The 21,170-nt window shown below is 39.9% G+C and overlaps 1 protein-coding gene across 1 annotated transcript in view; it reads right to left on the bottom strand.

The window, feature by feature from the left end:
* Positions 1-21,170, bottom strand: part of LOC127647336 (synaptotagmin-7-like) — a 223,042-nt gene that overhangs the window by 17,013 nt on the left and 184,859 nt on the right. The window contains exons 6-8 of the mRNA XM_052131520.1: positions 8,215-8,338; positions 5,670-5,937; positions 3,396-3,565 (exon numbers count right to left, since the gene is read on the bottom strand). Coding sequence (XP_051987480.1) covers positions 3,396-3,565; positions 5,670-5,937; positions 8,215-8,338 — 562 coding nt within the window. The remainder of the gene's footprint in view (positions 1-3,395; positions 3,566-5,669; positions 5,938-8,214; positions 8,339-21,170) is intronic.

Below are 21,170 nucleotides of genomic sequence, written 5' to 3'. Positions count from 1 at the left end.
TTTTGCATCACTCTCTGGGTTTGGCACATTTTTTTCAAAATCCACAAAGAGGACGTCTTTTCTGGAGTCTGCAGGCTGTTCAAGGTTGCCCAGAAACGCTCCTACTCGATGGAATTTCACATCACGGATAGTGAGCACTGTGGCAAACAATTATGATGGCCTCCTGCAGACATTTGAAAACATCATTGCAGACACGACAATTGATGATGATACACTGGATTGTGCCAAAGGCTTTCTGAGGAAACTGGAGGATTTTGAGTTTGTGTTCATGTTGTACACATATGAACAAATCTTCACTGAGACTGATGTGGTCTTTGATGTTGTCCAGCAGAGGGCGATGGATGTTTTTTACTGCAAGAAAAGAATTGAATCTCTTCTTGCATTTGTCAAAGAGAAAAGGTCAGAGGGGGCTTTCCAAGCTGTTTATGCCAAAACAGCAGATCTCACATCAGACCCACGAGATGAGCCCATGAGAAAGCGCCGTCTGACCCAATTGCAGGATCCCCAAGAGCACTACAGAAATCTCTACATGGCCATCCTTGATAACATCTTGGAGCAGATTCCTCAACGTTTTTCAAATTTGGAAAGTATGCTCTTCTTAGAATTAGTCAATCCAGGGAAATTTGATGACATGAGACAAGAATTTCCAGAGGAGGCCTTCCAAAGTGTCCTGAAAAGTTATGGCCATCACTTTGATTCAGGGAGACTGAGGTCTGAACTTCAAGTCCTGTATTCAGATCAGGACTTGCAGGGTAACAGGGGAAAGCTGTGTGATTACTTGGTGTTCCTCAAAGACATGGAGTTGGACAGTGCAATGCCTCAGCTTTACAAACTGTTCTCATTAGTGGCAACAATTGGAGCTACATCTGCAGGTGTAGAAAGGAGCTTCTCCTGTTTAAAGCGTCTCAAGTCCTACACCCGTAACACAATGGGCCAAGGTCGTTTAAGCAGCCTAGCTCTGCTGGCCATTGAGAAGACACTGGTCAAGTCACTGGAAAAGACGCCTAGTTGGTACGACAGAGTCACAGTGCATTTTCTCGAAAAGGAACGTAGGGCAGAATTTACTTTCAAATAAGTTTATAATGTAGGCCGAAAATGAGCTTCCCCTCTTTGAAAGACCAGCAGCCGCCACTGCATTCCAGTCTATTGCATACTGTGGTAACTCAAAAACAAACACAAAGACAATGTTAAGCATCATTTAATGAACCAAATAGCTTTCAACTGTGTTTGCTATAATGGCAAGTGATTTTCTAGTACCAAATTAGCAAATTAGCATGATTACTCAAGGATAAGGTGTTGGAGCGATGGCTGCTGGAAATTGGGCCTGTCCAGATTTGATCAAAAATGACTTTTTCAAATAGTGATGGTGCTGTTTTTTACACCATGAATGTCCTGACTATACTTTGTGATCAGTTGAATGCCACTTTGGTGAATTAAAGTACCAATTTCCTTCTGAAACCGCAAAATCTGTAATTTATACATTTTATATATATACACATACACATATATCAGAGATGGAACTTGAGTCTGAATTGAGACTTGGTCAATTAAGTCACATAAACAGTTGACTTGAGACTTGACTTGAAATCATAGACTCGTGAAAAACACAAAACATTTTGTGAAAGTTTTTCCGTTACAACTACAAAGTTGGCCAACTCTCCCTCTCTCTCTCTCTCTCTCTCTCTCTCTCTCTGTTTATGCGCTGCCGTTATCTCTTAAGTGATATCAAAGCTGCGCTTATGCATCTCGTGGACTGGTCTCAAGTTCTTAACCTCACATCTCACATTACAGCACTGTGAGGACCAGTGAGAAACACTGAATATATTTTAGCATATATATTTTCTAATTCTATCCCCTAAACAAAAATTTCAATATCATTATATTTTTGATTATAGGCCTATCTTTTGGGTAAACAAGTGAACACAATTAAACTAAATTTAAATCAAAATCTGTTCAATTAACTGTACCATGTTTCCTAACGATCCCATAGCATCTATATGTTCAATAGCTTTTGTGTGTGTGTGTGTGTGTGTGTGTGTGTGAGGCAAATACGTCATGATATATAGGTTTACAGAAATTGATGTTCAAATGTAAACCTTCCAGAAATATTGAATGGAGTAAAAACAATGAGATCTAGCCCCTGATTCCCTGAAATATTGGCTGATAAATCAGCTTGGATGACATATTATTCTATCGTCACTAAAAAGAACAAACAAGTTTTACTGCAAACCCTCCAAAGCAAGCAGCTGCAAAGAATAACCACAGCACAGATGATGAAGTGCAGACTTTCACTTAAGAGTCAATGTACAGTACCTGTGGGAGATCATTTAGAGTGCCCCAAGCCAGAATCCTAAACACAGAAGTACAAGACTATCCGTGCTAATAAAACACTTGTACTTCTCTTGTTCTTGTGTAACGGGATAAAATATTTGACAGCACCCAGTGTGTCATTACTTGAGGAATGGCAAGCTCTGCAGGTTTCACTCTACCCACTGAACAATTAAGGTATTATTTTCCTTGTCCCCAGACAGCCCCTGCCCTCTCAGTGACTTCATCTCTTTGGACTCCTTTCTTTGACTATTATTGGCATCTGCTGTTCCCTTTTGGATTTTTGACACTCAAATTCTCTCCTCATGCCAAATCTTTAAACTTACTATGATAACATCTACCTACATCTAGAAAATGTTCCAGTCACTTTCCTCTATGGGTTTCTACCCTCCAAACACTCACTCATACATGCTTACCATATATGAATGGTGATATACTATGGACTTCCATTGTTTTGAAAATTTCACAACACAATCTGTGCTATTATGTGCTCAAACTGTTAAGATTAGTTTAAAATGAACTTCAGCTGCTTATTTCTAACATGGGGATCATTCTGAAGGATATGCAGCTTGGCAGGTGCTACATAGTCAAGAACAATACAAGTTTGGCAGACTTTCCCTATGTCTTACTTGTTCTGGTGTTTAGGAATAATTTTGTGTATCCTTTCTCCACCTCATTACCTCACTGTGACTGGGCGGGCCAAGTTTCTGATCAACCAATAGGCATCACTTACATGTAAACATATTCATATGTCTTATGTTATTGTGTTTCATTGTATTGTGGTAGTACAGAATGAGCTGCTGCAGATAGGTGTCAATGAATGCTCTTGATGGATGGGGAAGTTTTGAATTCTAAAATGTATAGTACTTAAATAATTTTATTTTAAAAGATCCAGGAATTTATTTTCCCTCATTATACCCCTTTAAATGAAGTCAATATATAAAGATACACCCATAACTCTTAAAGAAGATCTTACAACAAAGCAAAAAACTTGAACTATGAATAATTTGTCTGCACGCACACGCACACACACGCACACACACACACACACACACACGTTTACTCACACTGCCATCACTGCAGGGTTTCAGCTCCTTCCAGAAGGTCTGCATGTGAGCCAGATCAATCTTCTTCAGGGGGACGGAGACCTCTCCTATAGGGTCATTCCTGCTGAAACGGTCATAATCCAGCACTTGCAGATACAATGTGCGCTGCACCACCTTTTCAAAAGGAAACCCTGGGAAAGAGATGAGCATATATTTAGCTCTGTATCTCACCGAAATGATTAACTGCTCAATATGAGGTTTAAAAAATGCAGTTTGTATATTAATAGTCTCAGCTTTAGACCGTCCACAGTCTGTTCACTGACCGTCTGGATACTGCAAAACACAAAACTGGCAAGCAATTGACTGTACCAAGAAAATCACAAGCTCCATTCAGATTACCCGACAGTACCTTTTGGTCAAGCTGCACAGGTTTCATCACCAGGAAACAAAAACATGTTTAAAAGGCTCCAGACTGACATTATGAGGGCCTGTGATGATGGTTTGGTTTTGGGCACTTAGGAGCAAGCAAACTAGACCATTGTATACTCCCTTTAGTGTTACTTTCGTACAAACAGAAATGTGGACAAAGTCTGCCCACATATCTAATTTTGTTGTAGTTTTCTGTCTTTTTTTTTCATTTCTTTTTGTGCCATTTTCTTATTGTGGTATCATCTATGTCCGATTTACCCACTCTAAAATGGCACATACTGTATAAACAAAATTAACTGTAGTGGGTCGCTTTACATGGGGGGTCTGTCCTTTTCTGCATAACGCGGCGGCTCATTTTAGCTTATCACAGCCCATTCTTACCACACACCGGACCCCTCGGGTCCTCCCTGATCGGCCCCAAAGTGCATCGGCCCACTAGGAAAATGCCCGGTATACCAGATTACCAGCCCTGCATGTCAGTCAGTCAGTCAGTCATTTCCTGTTAAAAAGTAGTCCAGAATTGATGTCGCAAGTCAAAACTCATGCTATGTTTTTCACGAACGCTAGCAGGAAGGAGGACCCAAATGCAGGAATGAGTGAAAATACATATATTTTTATTAAACAAAAGAAGAAAAAAACAGCCAAACAAAGCCAGAAACAGACGAACTGACAAAAAAAAACAATTTGACAAACACAAGAGGAAGAAGGCACAATTTATAGATGAAGACACATGAGGGACAGGTGCAGACAATCAACATGAAAAAGACTAAATGAGGAGGTGTGGCAAGAGGAAACAAGCGGGCTGGGTCAAATCATTCCTGCGGACTGTATTATGGAATTTTCCTAATATCAGAGCAATTCAAGCTTGAAGGACTGTACCACCTTCATGTTTTTACGAGTGTTGTTCAGCAGGGGGCAGTAAGCGCAACAGCAGCTTAACAGGCAACAAACCACACTAAAGCCCAAAGTCTACTTTGATAGACGCGAATACTAAATGTCTGTGTATAGGACGCGTTAATACAATTTTGTCATCAGCAGAGTGCTTGAGCTCACAACTGAGCTGTTGCTTTTCCGAAAAGTGCAAGTGGATGAGATGGGCAAGAGCACGTGTGTGAAGAGATCAGGAGATACCTGCATTTGTTTAACTCGAGTCTGAAGGAATATAAAGACATCTTTATGGGTCTAAACTCCAGAAGAGAAATAGCTGTCGTAGCCGTGCCAACCGCCTGAATGCGCTCACAGTCAAATGGAGTATACTTCAAAAGGCTGAGCGTTGGATTGTACACATAATCGCATACACTAAGCTTTTGCGTCAAAACCAAAGTATATTTTGTGCTTTACTGACAGTAGACAGCGCAAGATGAATACATGTTCTTGTCTTCAAAACAGCTGGATGGAGCGCAACTTCGAATGCACGGGACATATGTTTTAAACCGCGTTTAACTTGACAAAGAATCCTTTAAACGCTGTCTATGATGCGACACAACCGAAGTGACATGCCTGATGCATGTATGTAGATGAGTCCCTGAATAAAAAGCCCTTACAATAAGTCTACCTCAAACAGATTAACAAATTAAATGGCAAAATGGACTGCTATGGACTGTAGGCCAATGATAGTCCAATATGAAATAAAACAATTGTATTGACTTCTAAAGTCACTTTTTGTATTGCTTTACTCGTCTGCCACAATACTGGAATGTATTTTTAATTATCTGAATTATTAGATGCAGTTGCAGTTAGCATGCCATGCAATGAATTAGATAAAACTAATCTATGAAAAGATCTAATCACCCTACAAATTAAAACAAGTTTAGACACTCAAAATACATAATTTAGATGAGTCATGAAATACTGCAAGGGTCTGACCTTCAAACAGGAAAGTCTCGTTCCAGTGAGGGTTGAGGTTCTTTCTTTTGACCTTGGTCTCAAGTTTGTGCTTCTTGTCTGGCAATAGGTAGAGTTTGACGAATGGGTCTGAAGTTCCAGAGAAGTCTTTTGCAGGTAGATCCTGACCTTTTAGAATCTTGACTGTTAGGGTGGAGTCCTGAAAACTGTAGCCCACGCTGAACTGGATGCGACCCAACTTCTCGCACACTGGCCCTTCGTGTTCATCTTCCTCAGAGCCTGGGGACAACTTCAAAATGAATGTGGTTAACATTGTTGTTAAAAGGCCAGATCTCTTCACATTTAATCATTAACAAAACCCCATAGTAGTTTTTTTGTACTGCTGTCCAGCTGCACTGAATCTACAGTGCCACAGCAAAAGTTGCGAGATTACAATCTAATGTTTTTTTTTAGCATATATATGAAAGAAATTCTCAGCTAATGCTGTTAATTACACAGTTGACCTTCTAACTTGGTAAATATTAAAATATTAATTTCACAGATGTAATTTTATTATTAGTTTTTCTTAATTTTGTTCACGTTCACATTTGTTTCACAAAATTCCATGTATTCCATCAATAAATATGATTACTAATATAAAAATCTCATGACACTGCATTCATTATATTGAACATATATATTTTGTTATGTATTTATTGTTTCCTTGGACAATTTGTACTATTTACAAATATTTACATCGATATGTAGAGCAAGTGCTTGCGGCAGTTCAGCGTGCATCTCACAAAAGTGTTTTGGTAGAGCATTTAAAGTGATAGTTCATCCAAAAAATGAAAATACTCTCATCATTTACTCACCCTCATGCCACCCCCAGATGTGTATGACTTTCTTTCTTCTGCAGAACACAAATAACTATTTTTAGAAGAATATCTCATCTCTTAAGGTCCATACAATGCAAGTGAATGGGTGTCAATATTTTGACACTTCAAAAAGCACATAAAAGGTATTATAAAAGTAATCCATACGACTCCAGTGTTTTAATCCATGTTGTCAGAAGTGATATGATAGTTGTGGATGAGAAACAGGTCAATTTTTAAGTCCTTTTTTGCTAGAAATGATTCTCCCTGCCCAGTAGATGGCGATATGCATGAAGAATGTGAATCACCAAAATCACCAATAAATATTGACTTAAATATTGATCTCACCCACACCTATCATATCACTTCTGAAGATATGGATTTAACAAATGGATTACTTTTATGCTGCCTTATGTGATTTTTGGAGCTTCAAAATGTTGGCACCCATTCACTTGCATTGTATGGACCAAAAGAGCTGAGATATTCTAATCTAAAAATCTTCAATTCAGTTCAGCAGATGAAAGAAAGTCATACACATCTGGGATGGAATGAGGGCGAGTAAATTATGAGAAAATTTAAATTTTTGGGTGAACTATCCCTTTAACAAGATTACAAATTTTCTTTAATGCATCAGTGCAATATGTTTAGAATTAAATGTTTCTATTTTTTTAGTTTTTAATAAATAAATGACTAAAGAACAGAAAGGGTATTAAAAGAGACATTATTTAATAAAAAATGGATTGCGTAGGACTCATCTTCGCCCACACGTTACACGGTAGGAGTTGACCAAACTTTTACTCTCAACACGCAGTGTAGTCCGATTCAGCAATAATTACTCTAATCAGCTGGTTCTTTTAATAAATCAGAGAAAAAGACTCACAAACTCACAAGTTTATCTGTTTGAATCAGACTAATGAACTTAATAGGCTTCCATGCTGTTGCAAATAGAGATCTGTAGGAAACACTGCCACATACATAGACATATATACTGCATTTCTTTAGTTTACACAACTGTCACATTTAACAACAACAGCAAAAAAAAAACCTGCCAAAAAAGAGACAAAAATATTTGCAGCGTGAGTCGTGATTCACACTAACGAATAAAAAAGCTGTTAGCTTCATTTACATTTTTGCTGAAGGGCAAGTTATTGGGGACTCTAGTTGGTGGTCTTTACAAACAACTTAGTGATTCATCATTTAAAGGGGTCCGACAACCAAAGGCATATCAAATTAATGAACTCTCATTCGTGTCAGGACCTCGGCTGAAAGTTGGGTTTAATTTGACATGTCATGCTCCAGTGCCCGGAACCCCGCAGTGGGACTGAAAGCTGCAAGAGGTTGGTGCTTACAACAGCGCCTATGCCCTCTTAAGGAGAAGGCACCATCATTAGCCCTCATCACAATCTCTTTTAAAAGATGCCTTCCCACCCACGTAACATGTAGTCCCTGTGAAGACTGGCCTCGGCGGGCCCTGCATCACAATGAACCAGTTCTAATTACTGGCCTCTAGTTGAGGTAAGTTCTTTTTGACACATCTCCCTGTATGACTGACTGCAGTAAAGGAGAGTACCAATTACATGTGACGGTGTCCCTGTGTTTAAAGGATACCCACCAAAACACTAGTGCTTCCTTACAAACAAAACAAAGGGAATGCAAATTTCAAGGAAAACAAAAGAGACGTGACAAAGACAGACGTCACATCTTCACATTACCATTAGCATGTCACTGGTGACGGAGTTGGCCAGGTCTGAGACGGAAGAGTTGGCGTCTGTCCGGCGGTTGCTCTCGTCGGGAGTTTGGCCCTTGGGGCTGCTGCCAGGTTTGTTACCAGTGGGTCTGGGGAAAAACACAAAAGGAGAATGTCACTGGAGCAGTTGGGATGAGCAGACTGCCACATACTGTACATAAATTTGCTTGACTTTTTTTTTTGCAACTTATCCACTGTGTAATATTTTCTCATAACTTAATATGCATAGACAACTACAAGTTAGCCATTTGTAGGTTAATTCCCCTCCAAAAGTTAAAGGAAAATTCTCTCATCATTTACTCACCCTCATACCATCCCAAATGACTTTTATTTGCAGTACACAAATTAAGATGTTTAGAAGAATATCCCAGCTCTTTAGGTCCATACAATGCAAGTCAACAGGGTCCAAAACTTTGAAGTTCCAAAAATCACATAAAGGCAGCATAACATTAATCCACAAGACTCAGAAGCTGTATGTTATGTGTGGGTGAGAAACATGACATAATTAATTGTGCCATAGTTCTAACATGCCAAATAAATACATATTTTTCATCCTTTCATTCTCAATCACTTTTTTGCCTATGTATTTTGAATCGCTTTCCACTCTTAATTAATCTACAAACAAATAGAGAAAAACTTAAAAAAACTTTATCCATTCAAAATGCATTCATTGATGCTTACAAGCGAAGTGTGACAACTGTTTCACAAATCACATGCCCGAAGCTGAAAGCACGTGAGTTTGTGCTCCACCTCGTCAGGCCTTAAAAATTTCTTCAGAATCCCTCAACGGTGCAAATGAATGAGCAACTAAAGACAGATTGTCAGATTCACCAGCCAATCAGATTGATTTATTTTTTCTTGGTGGGACTGATCTTTAGGATATGTCATGGTCGAGGCCTTCTAGCTGGCCTTGAGTGATGCAATCACGCTTCAAGTGACGTAATTTGAAAGTGAAGAGCTCGAGATCTTGCTGACGAGTCGGCTGTCATCAATGGAAATGCAGCATAGTTCTAGCGGTAAGACTAGCAGCTGTACATCATCACATCATTAGCTGGGTAACTCCTAGCCAATCGCATGTAATCCATTGCTTTATAAGTCTGCATACAATCTATCACATTGCTGCTTCAGTGTGCAAACACAGCAACCTCCACCACCCCACCACCACCAGTTGAGCCCCGTCCCGCACAGGGGTAGGCTCCTCGCCCCTGCCTCCTATTTTCGGCAGGATATGATGGTTCCGAGTACAACTCCCTCGGACCACCAGACGGGGCCTACACCAAAGAGAGACATTACTTTTCTGTTTTACATTCATCAAATAAATGGCATCTTGAACCTCACTCAAGCCTGCGTGTCTTCCCGATAGAACTGCTGGTATTGACATTGAGAAAGAGATCCTTATGGATTTAAAAACAAGAAATTTACCTCATGACTGTGTGAATGATTGCTTAGTTTATTAAACAGGAAAGGAGGACTGATTTTCACTTCAAGTGCTTTTTGCATTGTTATAGCAACATCAGGAGTTTTCTAAGTGTAAATTAGGCTGCTTGAGCATTGATTGTCGGATCAAGACAACTTGTAGACAACTCCGATTTCGCCGAGATGCAGGGGCATGGTGTCACACAAACATGTCAACACTCAGGGAGATGTACGAAGTAAGTGATAAACATTCACTTTATTAAGTAATATCGATAAATATTTCCATATTACATGATATTAAAGCTTGTTTAACAAATTCCTGCAGAAACAAATAATCTCTTTTGATAATGGTACACCTGTAGCACAATTGCTAGCGCTGCAGCATTGTTTATCAGTTGGGTTGCTAGGAGACATCTCTAATGAGTGTAAAACCCCTGCTAAGCTAATGGGAACATTGCAGTTTTGTTTCCTTAAACATCATCTTCTGGATATCGGGCAATGGAATGCATTTATGGTCGGAGATATCAATCAGGAATATCCCACATCCAACTTGAAATGAAAGCAGCATAACCGCATACCCTGACGAGACGAAATTTATGGCAAGCAACATTTAAATCGCAAATATTTAGGTATTATAGACCTCCTAGGTAGATTCATATGAAAAATTATGATTTTTGAAATTCATTTCATAAAACAGTCATGCTGCAGTTAAAATTAGGCTAAATTAATTGTAATTTCAAGCTCTGGCTTTCATGCGTGGACACGTTTTTAAAATGTCAGTTGGTATTACTAGTTGACTACCAAGTAATGTATGATAGGCATTCTTAATGGCATGAATCACACTGAAGTCCTAGACTTAAAACGCACGGCCCGCGGCTGAACTGAGAAGAACAAAGAAAGGGCAAAACCAAAAGAGGTACAGCATAAAATTATCTATTTATTCAGGTCAGAACAGCGAGAAGATAGTAGGATGGAAAACCAGAGATAAAACAGTGCATGTTTTTTTTTCCCATTTAAGAATATTTCGATCAATGGGAGGAAAAAAAAAGAAAATTACATATCCAAAAGGAACCAGATCACAAACATGGTTATTATCAGAGGAAAGGAGCGTAACGTATTAATTTTGAAGAGGAGTGGAGGATGGAGTCAGATAAACCAAGAGTTAGCGCATGTGCTTGATGCTCACTTGTGCTCATCTTCTCACGACTTCAGAAGACATGACAGCTTTTCTGGAACATAGTGAGCAACGATGCTCAATGGTTTTTATGGTGATTCTGGAAATTTTTTAGGAAGCAAACATTCCAGTGCACTGGACTACTGAACTATGGAGCTAATTGAGAAGCTCCCTAAAACATATACAGATAAATGGAAAACTAAACTGATTAAAGATGTGAATCAAATGGAATTTAAAGGAATAGTTTACCCAAAATTAAAATTGTCATAATGTTGTCGTTCTAAATCATATTACTTTCTTTTTTATAAGGAACACAACGGAAAATGTTAATGAATATTCCACAAACACAGTGCTAAAAACAGCGCTAATTAACAACTCGAGTTCTTGCGCAAACACTTGCCACGGTGAACGAGCTTCTCTCATAGCATTCGTTAACACTTTCAAGATTTTCTCTGAAAAATGACTTACATTTCGGGTTGTTTTTCACCAAAACCTATTGTATGCCTTCAGAAGACTTGGAATATGGAGCGTGAGTCATATGGTCTACTTTTATGAAAGGCTACTTTTTGAAGTGAGTCATTAACTCCCATTTTATTGAACACATGTACCAGGATATTCATTTAAAAAATGCATTTTGTGTTGCACATAAGAAAAAAGTTATATGAGATTGGAACCACATAACAATACTCACAAGTTTCAAGTAAACATAACACAATAACAATATTCCGTTCATTTTCTTGTACAGCACTCAGTGAGCAAATGTGTGAGGATAATAACAAATGCTGTAATAATGAATGTTATTACAAGTCAAGGTGGATTTGACGGAGTCCAGCATTATTATACCCAAGATGCGTTTGTAGCACTGTGGCTGCCAGAGGGGGAGATGAATATACGCCTTCGACTTTTCATCCCCAAGGAAAGAAACTGAGAAGAAACGAGTGCTGTTGGCACGGCAACTGCCGGAGAGAATGCAAGCACACCTGGTGTGTGGAATGCTGTGACTTATGGACCGGGAGGGAAGTGACAGCCAGACTTAGGAAGAAGAAGACAGACATACTGTCTCAAGGGAAATGATCCACCCATCCACAGACACACACACACACACACACACACACACACACACACACACACACACACACACACACACACACACACACAAACTTCCCGCCTCCAGACACCCAAACAAATTCACACAAGAAATGAACTGTCATCATTTCTTAAACACTCTGTCTGTATTTGTCTAAAAGGAATAGCTCCCCAAAAACATGACAAGTTTGTCCTCATTTACTCATCTTCATGTTGTTCCAAACCTGTATTATTTTCTGTCTTCAGTGAAACACAAAATGAGACGGTAAGACAGAATGGCTCTTTACCACTGAAGCAAAGTGGATGGTGATTTATGCAGTTAAGATCCAAAAAGGCACCATTTAAGTATCATAAAAATAGTTAATATGACTCATGAACTATATTCCAAGTCTTCTGAAGTCAAGTCTTCTGCACACCCGAGTTCGGAAAACAGCGTTCACGTCATCAAAACGAACCGAACTTTCACGTCATTCGAACCAGGGTATGCACCAAATGTGCTAGTGTGAAATCACCCTAAATCGCCATCCACTTTCCTTATACAGAGTGTAAAACAGAAGCTTGAACATTCTGCCTAACATCTCATTTTGGGTTTCACAGAAGACAGAAAATAACATGGGATTGGAACAACATGGGAGTGACTATGATGACAAAATCTAAATTTTAACTATTACTTCAAAAAGTTCCAGACAGAGTGATTTCCTGATGATCAAAATGACATTAAAAGTATGAGAAATGTATGTATGCTTGTGAAACCATCTCCTTATATTCTGAATGACAAGACAAATATGACACAAAGCCATTTAAACCTCTCAATGTCACACCAAATCATTTTGGAGTAGAATGTAAAGACAAAGCAGTGTTTTTAGTCCTAAATATAGTTAATTTGATCTGGATTTTTAAATTCAACATGAAACAATCTTCATTTTAAGCAAACCAATAAGCCACAAAAAGTTGTGGTAAAATCACTGTAATTTGTGGTAAAACACTGCATTAACCCAGTTGGTCTAACAAAAGAGCGACAAACGGGACATCAAAGACACCAATTTGACTGTTTAATTTATCAAAAATCTTCCATGAAGTATTATAGTTCATTATCTGAACTGTAGCAGTTGGAGTATTTAGGATTTGGAACTATCTGTTTCATAAAAAACATTTTACTTCCATAATATGACAAAGTTAAGTTAAACGGTCTATTCATTGAAAAAAAAAAAAAAAAAAAAAATAAAAGATATGATGTTGTCAATCGGGAATTGATTGATTAATGAAAAGTGGATGTTACAGACAAGAAAAAAGCCAGACTAATGAGTTCACTTGATTGTGGAGGAATACTCCTTTTTTGAAAAACCTGTATTTTACCTGGGACACTAGGGATGAAGTTCATGTTCAGTTCACCAGTGGGCAAGTGCCACCCATTGGCATTCAGGCCCACCCAGTCATTGTCTTTTATGCCTCGAACTTGCTGGCCTCGAACCATGAACCTCTTTTGTCAGAGGCTGTTGGGCTGGATACTTTCAGCATCAAAACTTTGAAAACAACTGCAGCTCAAAAGACAAAACTAGACTGCACTCATTATAATGAAGCTATATACACTGTAAACACCCAACACGGTTATGAGACACATGTTCATTTGATGGGCATCCCGAATCGTGCAGCAGCTCTAATAAAATGTTTGTCACAAATATCATACAGTATATGTGAATTGATGCCTATGAATTGTATTAATTACAGTATATATTAAAATAACTTCTAAACTGTTTATCAAAACCAGATTGAGTTGACAGAGATGGTGAATTAAAATACACTTTTGATGTTAAAATGCTCTCAAAACTCCTAAAACTCCATTCAATTATTTTTTAGATTTTTAGATCTGTTAGAAAAAAACATAAGCTATCAATCTTTGCCTACCACCCGTCCAGTGCCCAGTGTCCTTAAACCAATCCTCCAGTAGATTAAGTAGGAGAGCGACGTGAGTGGCAGGCTGCGAGACTGTGCCTACCTTGGACTGGTTTCACTTCCCTACTCAATCTTTCTCCAGAAACCCCAGGATAAGGACAGAGTGGGTCAGTGGAAGTAATTCCTGCTCACCCCTTTCCTCTTCTACCTGCTACCTCACCACATATCACAATTGTTCCCTATTCCTACTTTCTCACTTCTGCACACCCAACTTTTCATCTTTCCCTCTTAACCATAGTCGGAAGCTCCCTTTTTCTACTTCCTCTGTCATTTCCTTCAGTGACTTCTTCAACGCTGATCCAAAGATACCAATGTTTTTCAACAGGTGCTGCCTTGAGTAAATTGAAAATTGAGCAGAGGGAAGTAGGTCAATAACAGGGTTATGTTCAATGATGTGGTAAAAAATTGAAATATTTTCACTTCACTTCACTTTTTGTTGCCATTGATTTACTGTGTTGCTATTGGCAAGACTACATTAACTCAAACAGTTGCCTTAAACAATGGCTATAGCTATTTGGCTATTGGCTAGCCCGCTTGACCTAGGTTTCAGAGGCTAAACAAGCTATTGCATTTTGATTAAAGATTACAAAGACAAACCTATTTTTATGGCGTTCACTTACAAATCATATAAATTAAGACCAGAAACATGTTTTAAGAAAGTAAACAATGCTATTTACACAAATCTACACTTGATCTCATGTAGACTTAAAAGCAAACATTTTGACTGGGCTTCAACTTTTTTGCACGATTATTTTATTACAGGCCATTGGTAATGTTCCTTTTAGACTGTCTGAGACATGTGTTTAGCTGCACATATGCAAGCACGTCCTAAAGTCACTATGTATCATGTTTACTCCCACCATATCAATTATGCACTATCAAAGTTTCCCGTGGACATAAGCATCAGTGATTACCCTAGGGCAATCAGGAATAGATGTGCCCTTTGTAAGCACCCATGTTTAAGGCTTTTTTCTTTCTCAAATCCTTCCATTGGTAGAAGATCAGGAGGTCATCGCAGCTTTCACTGCATTAATGTTTCCCGAAAGGTTCGCCGGTGATTGTGTAAGCATCAGATTTTACCCAATGGGCTCTGATAAGGTTTGTCATAACCTTCACATCCCATGTTTAAAAAGGTTCTACTTTGACACCAAAGTCAACATTAGAACAAAAGCAAAAAATAATAATAATAATAATAATAATAATAATTTAGAAAAGCTATTGCATTTGGATTTGGCAGGAAGTGTCTTACCAAAGTGACCTACAGGAGAGTGAATATATTGTGTTGAAAATTCCATCAGGTAGCACAACACAGTCTGGGTCTAGATTGACGTGTGTCTCTCTCAGTGACAGGAGGCAGCCAGCGGAGAGACTATTTATAACCTGTGCTGGTCACAACTCAAGAGCAAATCAGATTTCAATATAAATACTGTACACAGAACAGCTTGCAATGAGCAAACTACGGCTCTTAATCAGCAGAGCCTTTCTATTGCATTTCAGTAAGAACATTTTTTCATTTTTATACCAAATAACTGAAGAAATGATACATTTGTTAGATCATTATTTATTTCAGTTTCAGACTGACACTAAAGCCTACGTCAATTAAACCCTTTGTGATTGAACAATCACTAAGAGACAGGTCAGGAAACAGGATGCATTCATGTGTCCATTTGCACTGTTTTTAATTGTTGATCTATGTTAACGTGCTATTGCTACGTCTCCTGCCATGGATGTCATGTTTTTAATATGGCAAGTTATGTTAGAATTTTAAGTTTTAAAATCATTCAGATTTTTTAGCTGTTATGAATGCAAGAACACATCCTGTGTGAACGGCCCCTAACAATCTCACAATAAGTAAATGTATTAATTGAACTAGTTTGAACATTCAGGAGTATAAAAGCAGATTAAGCTTTTAACACACAAACATGGACATAAAGAGCAACATTTGAACCACACTTGGCTGGGGACTGATCATGGAAGACCACTTAAAGTTCAACCAAAAATTCTATCATAATTCATTTACCATCAAATTGTTCCCCTATGCTGTTTTTTTTCTTAGAACACAAAAAAGACACATTTTGAGGAATCTTTATACAACTCTTCTCCATACAACCACATTTCATAAAAACCATATCTGATGATCTCCAAAAGAATAGCTTTTTGTAAGTCACTGATGATTTTCCCCTCCACCTAAGCTCTGAAATACTTTATATTAAAAATGGCATGTTGATGCAATGCACCAGGTTTGATGGCAAAATGGCATTGATTCTTGTGTGAACTCTGAACCACAAAAATCAATACATACTTATATATATATATATATATATATATATATATATATATATATATACACTCACCTAAAGGATTATTAGGAACACCATACTAATACTGTGTTTGACCCCCTTTCGCCTTCAGAACTGCCTTAATTCTACGTGGCATTGACTCAACAAGGTCTTTAGAAATGTTGGCCCATATTGATAGGATAGCATCTTGCAGTTGATGGAGATTTGTGGGATGCACATCCAGGGCACGAAGCTCCCGTTCCACCACATCCCAAAGATGCTCTATTGGGTTGAGATCTGGTGACTGTGGGGGCCATTTTAGTACAGTGAACTCATTGTCATGTTCAAGAAACCAATTTGAAATGATTCGAGCTTTGTGACATGGTGCATTATCCTGCTGGAAGTAGCCATCAGAGGATGAGTACATGGTGGCCATAAAGGGATGGACATGGTCAGAAACAATGCTCAGGTAGGCCATGGCATTTAAACGATGCCCAATTGGCACTAAGGGGCCTAAAGTGTGCCAAGAAAACATCCCCCACACCATTACACCACCACCACCAGCCTGCACAGTGGTAACAAGGCATGATGGATCCATGTTCTCATTCTGTTTACGCCAAATTCTGACTCTACCATCTGAATGTCTCAACAGAAATCGAGACTCATCAGACCAGGCAACATTTTTCCAGTCTTCAACTGTCCAATTTTGGTGAGCTCTTGCAAATTGTAGCCTCTTTTTCCTATTTGTAGTGGAGATGAGTGGTACCCGGTGGGGTCTTCTGCTGTTGTAGCCCATCCGCCTCAAGGCTGTGCGTGTTGTGGCTTCACAAATGCTTTGCTGCATACCTCGGTTGTAACGAGTGGTTATTTCAGGCAAAGTTGCTCTTCTATCAGCTTGAATCAGTCGGCCCATTCTCCTCTGACCTCTAGCATCAACAAGGCATTTTCGCCCACAGGACTGCCGCATACTGGATGTTTTTCCCTTTTCACACCATTATTTGTAAACCCTATAAATGGTTGTGTGTGAAAATCCCAGTAACTGAGCAGATTGTGAAATACTCAGACCAGCCCGTCTGGCACCAACAACCATGCCACGCTCAAAATTGCTTAAATCACCTTTCTTTCCCATTCTGACATTCAGTTTGGAGTTCAGGAGATTGTCTTGACCAGGAACACACCCCTAAATGCGTTGAAGCAACTGCCATGTGATTGGTTGATTAGATAATTGCATTAATGAGAAATTGAACAGGTGTTCCTAATAATCCTTTAGGTGAGTGTATATCTATCTATCTATCTATCTATATATATATATATATATATATATATATATATATATATATATATATATATATATATCAGTCTGTATACTGTCCTTGGCATATAAATATGTGCACTAAATGGACTCTCTGCACCAACCCAACTATAAAAACAGCAACAGATGGTTGGCATTAACTCAGTTTGAGCTTTTAGTGTCTTTAGATGAAGCAGCACTGAGATAACACCGATCGAAGTTACTTTTGAGTTTCTGCAGGCTTCTGCAATGACATCTAGAACAAAATCCTTCTTTAGACAGATAGAGTGGATTCTGAAACTTTCACAACAATGACAGCATTGCATGCTGCTTGATGTTCAAGGCAACCTAGTCTCATAGAATAAACGTGGCTATAACTACATTTAAAACAGACTTTACGTGCCGCGTTCTACGCAGATTCCTGGTGCAATTAACACTAGAGGCACTACAACAACTGTGCTTTATTCACTTTCACACAAATCATGACAAAAATGGCTGATTATGATTAACACTTTTTTTCCACACAATTTCTCACACACTATGTAATGATTTCGAAACACTTTTACTCTAACGCAGCATAAAAAAAAAAATTACAATATTTGAATGCTTGCATTACAGACTCACCTACATTTATACACTGTAAAGTGATCAATGGAAAGGAGGAGGCGAGAACCGGCTTGACGATATAAATAATAGTTTAATGATAAACTTAAAAGAAGACACAAACACACACATGACGGACATGTCCGTTAAAGATCTTTCTCTCCTGCAGGATCCTCTGCAGTCGACCTTTATCCCTCACGGTGGCTTAATTAGCCTAATACGGGACCGGGTGTGTAGGATCACGACCCGGCCCCGCCCTCTGCCCTGCCACATACACTTATTCCAGTGTGATTGCGCAGTAGCTCACCTGATAGATTGTTGGCCTTTGAACTCGAAAATCCAAAGCTCGAGCTCAGCCAAGCACACAAGCTGACATGTGAGATGACAGTATCACAGAATCAACGTGAAATTCTGTGGTTGACTCAGAAAATGTGCTTTTAATTTTTTGTTTTGTTTTTGGACATCATCAGTTAGGTTTAGATAGTGGTTTAGGGTAAGGATGTCTACCAACTTGGAGGAATACATAGCATCAATGACCAGCTACATCAGCAAGTGCATTGATGATGTCACTTTCTCCAAGACCATCACCACACGCTCCAACCAGAAGCCGCGGATGACTGTGGAGGTGCGCACGCTGCTGAGGTCCAGAGACTCTGCCTTCAGAGCAGGCGATAAGGCAGCCCTAAGAACAGCTAGGGCCAAACTGTCACGTGCAATCAGAGAGGCAAAGCGCGCACACGCCCAGAGAATCCACAGACACTTCCAGGACAGCGGTGACACGTGGCGCATGTGGCAGGGCATCCAGGCCATCACCAACTACAGGACAACATCAGTTGCCTGTGACAAAGATGCCTCCCTTCCAGATGCTCTGAACGACTTCTACGCTCGGTTTGAAGTGCAGAACGACGTGGTGGCGAGGAAGACCACCCCTCCTCCCAACGACCAGGTGCTCTGTCTTACCACGGCAGATGTGAGGAAAACTCTACGTTGAGTCAACCTACGGAAGGGTGCTGGACCAGACAACATTCCTGGCAGAGTGCTCAGAGGATGTGCAGACCAGCTAGCAGATGTTCTTACCGACATCTTCAACATCTCTCTGAGCAGCGCCGTCGTTCCAACGTGCTTCAAGGCCACCACCATCATCCCCATGCCAAAGAAGTCTTCAGTGTCCTGCCTCAACGACTACCGTCCCGTTGCACTTACACCCATCATCATGAAGTGCTTCGAGAGGCTCGTCATGAGGCACATTAAGACCCAGCTGCCCCCCTCACTAGACCCACTGCAGTTTGCGTATCGTCCAAACCGTTCAACGGACGATACCATCGCCAAAACCCTCCATCTGGCCCTCACCCACCTAGACAATAAGGACTCATACGTTCGAATGCTGTTCATAGATTTCAGCTCAGCATTCAACACAATCATTCCCCAGCACCTGATTGGAAAGCTGAACCTACTGGGCCTGGACACCTCCCTCTGCAACTGGATCCTGGACTTCCTGACTGGGAGACCTCAGTCAGTCCGGATCGGGAACAGCATCTCCACCACCACCACACTGAGCACTGGGGCCCCCCAGGGCTGTGTGCTCAGTCCACTGCTGTTCACTCTGCTGACTCATGAGTGTGCAGCAATGCACAGCTCGAACCACATCATCAAGTTCGCCGATGACACGACCGTGGTGGGTCTCATCAGCAAGAATGACGAGTCAGCATACAGAGAGGAGTTGCAGCGGCTGACGGACTGGTGTAGAGCCAACAACCTGTCCCTGAATGTCGACAAAACAAAAGAGATGGTTGTTGACTTTAGGAGAGCACAAGGTGAACACACTCTGCTGAACATTGACGGCTCCTCTGTGGAGATCGTCAAGAGCACCAAATTCCTTGGTGTTCACCTGGTGGAGAACCTCACCTGGTCCCTCAACACCAGCTCTATCACCAAGAAAGCCCAGCAGTGTCTCTACTTTCTTCGAAGGCTGAGGAAAGCACATCTCCCACCCCCCATCCTCACTACATTCTATAGAGGGACTATTGAGAGAATACTGAGCAGCTGCATCACTGCCTGGTTTGGGACTTGCACTGTTTCGCACCGTAAAGCCCTGCAGAGGATAGTGAGGACACCTGAGAAGATCATTGGGGTCTCCGCAAAGCAACCAGCATTGTGGATGACCCCACACATCCCTCACACAAACTCTTTACCCTCCTGCCGTCTGGCAAGAGGTACCGAAGCATTCGGGCCCTCACGGCCAGACTGTGTAACAGCTTCTTCCCACAAGCCATCAGAATCCTTAATACGCATAGACTGGACTGACACACACACACACACACACACACACACACACACACACACACACACACACACACACACACACACACGTGTCCTGAGTTGCACTTTAATTCCTGTCACTTTATAACTGTCTGCTACCTCAATAACTGCTATGTGCATAGAACACTATCTTATAGTATGATATGTTTACATTTTTAGAAACTGTCATCTTTTTGCACTACTGTGTACTGGTCGGCGCTGCACTGTCTATTGTCCTGTTCATTGTCAGAAATTTGTTGTACTGTCCCGTACTTTTTGCACATGTTTGCACGTACACTTTATATAGGTATATATAGGTAGTTTATATAGGTATTTTATTTCGTTGTGTAGTCTCATGTGGTCCTGTGTTGGTCCTTTGTTATGTAGCACCATGGTCCTGGAGGAACGTTGTCTCGTTTTGCTGTGTACTGTACTAACTGTATATGGTTGAAACGACAATAAAAACCACTTGACTTGACTTGTTGTTTACATCTCAGTTGCTTATAGGACACTACTTGTTAGATTTTTTAAAAAGTTTTAGGTAAGGGAGGAACGCTTTACTCATTAAAACCTCCATTTAATATTCACCTAATAAACCTTGTCTAATTATGACACCATGTCACTCGCTTTTGGCACTCCCCGCTGGACATTTTACTAGGAAACTACAGTGAAACGTGTAAAAAGGCACGTCATTTTGTTTTGCAAAAATGTTGTCAAGGTTATGTAACGTTCATGAGGTCAGGCTGTTTAAAGGAATGTGATCTCCTTGATAACTTTAACTCAAAAGTTACAAATGTTATTGATGGCATTGTTCCTGTAAA

The sequence above is a fragment of the Xyrauchen texanus genome, chromosome 1 (genome assembly GCF_025860055.1).
Source record: "Xyrauchen texanus isolate HMW12.3.18 chromosome 1, RBS_HiC_50CHRs, whole genome shotgun sequence".
NCBI lineage: Eukaryota > Metazoa > Chordata > Actinopteri > Cypriniformes > Catostomidae > Xyrauchen > Xyrauchen texanus.
The sequence above is the reverse complement of the archived record's forward strand: the minus strand, read 5'-3'. Positions and strand labels throughout refer to the sequence as shown.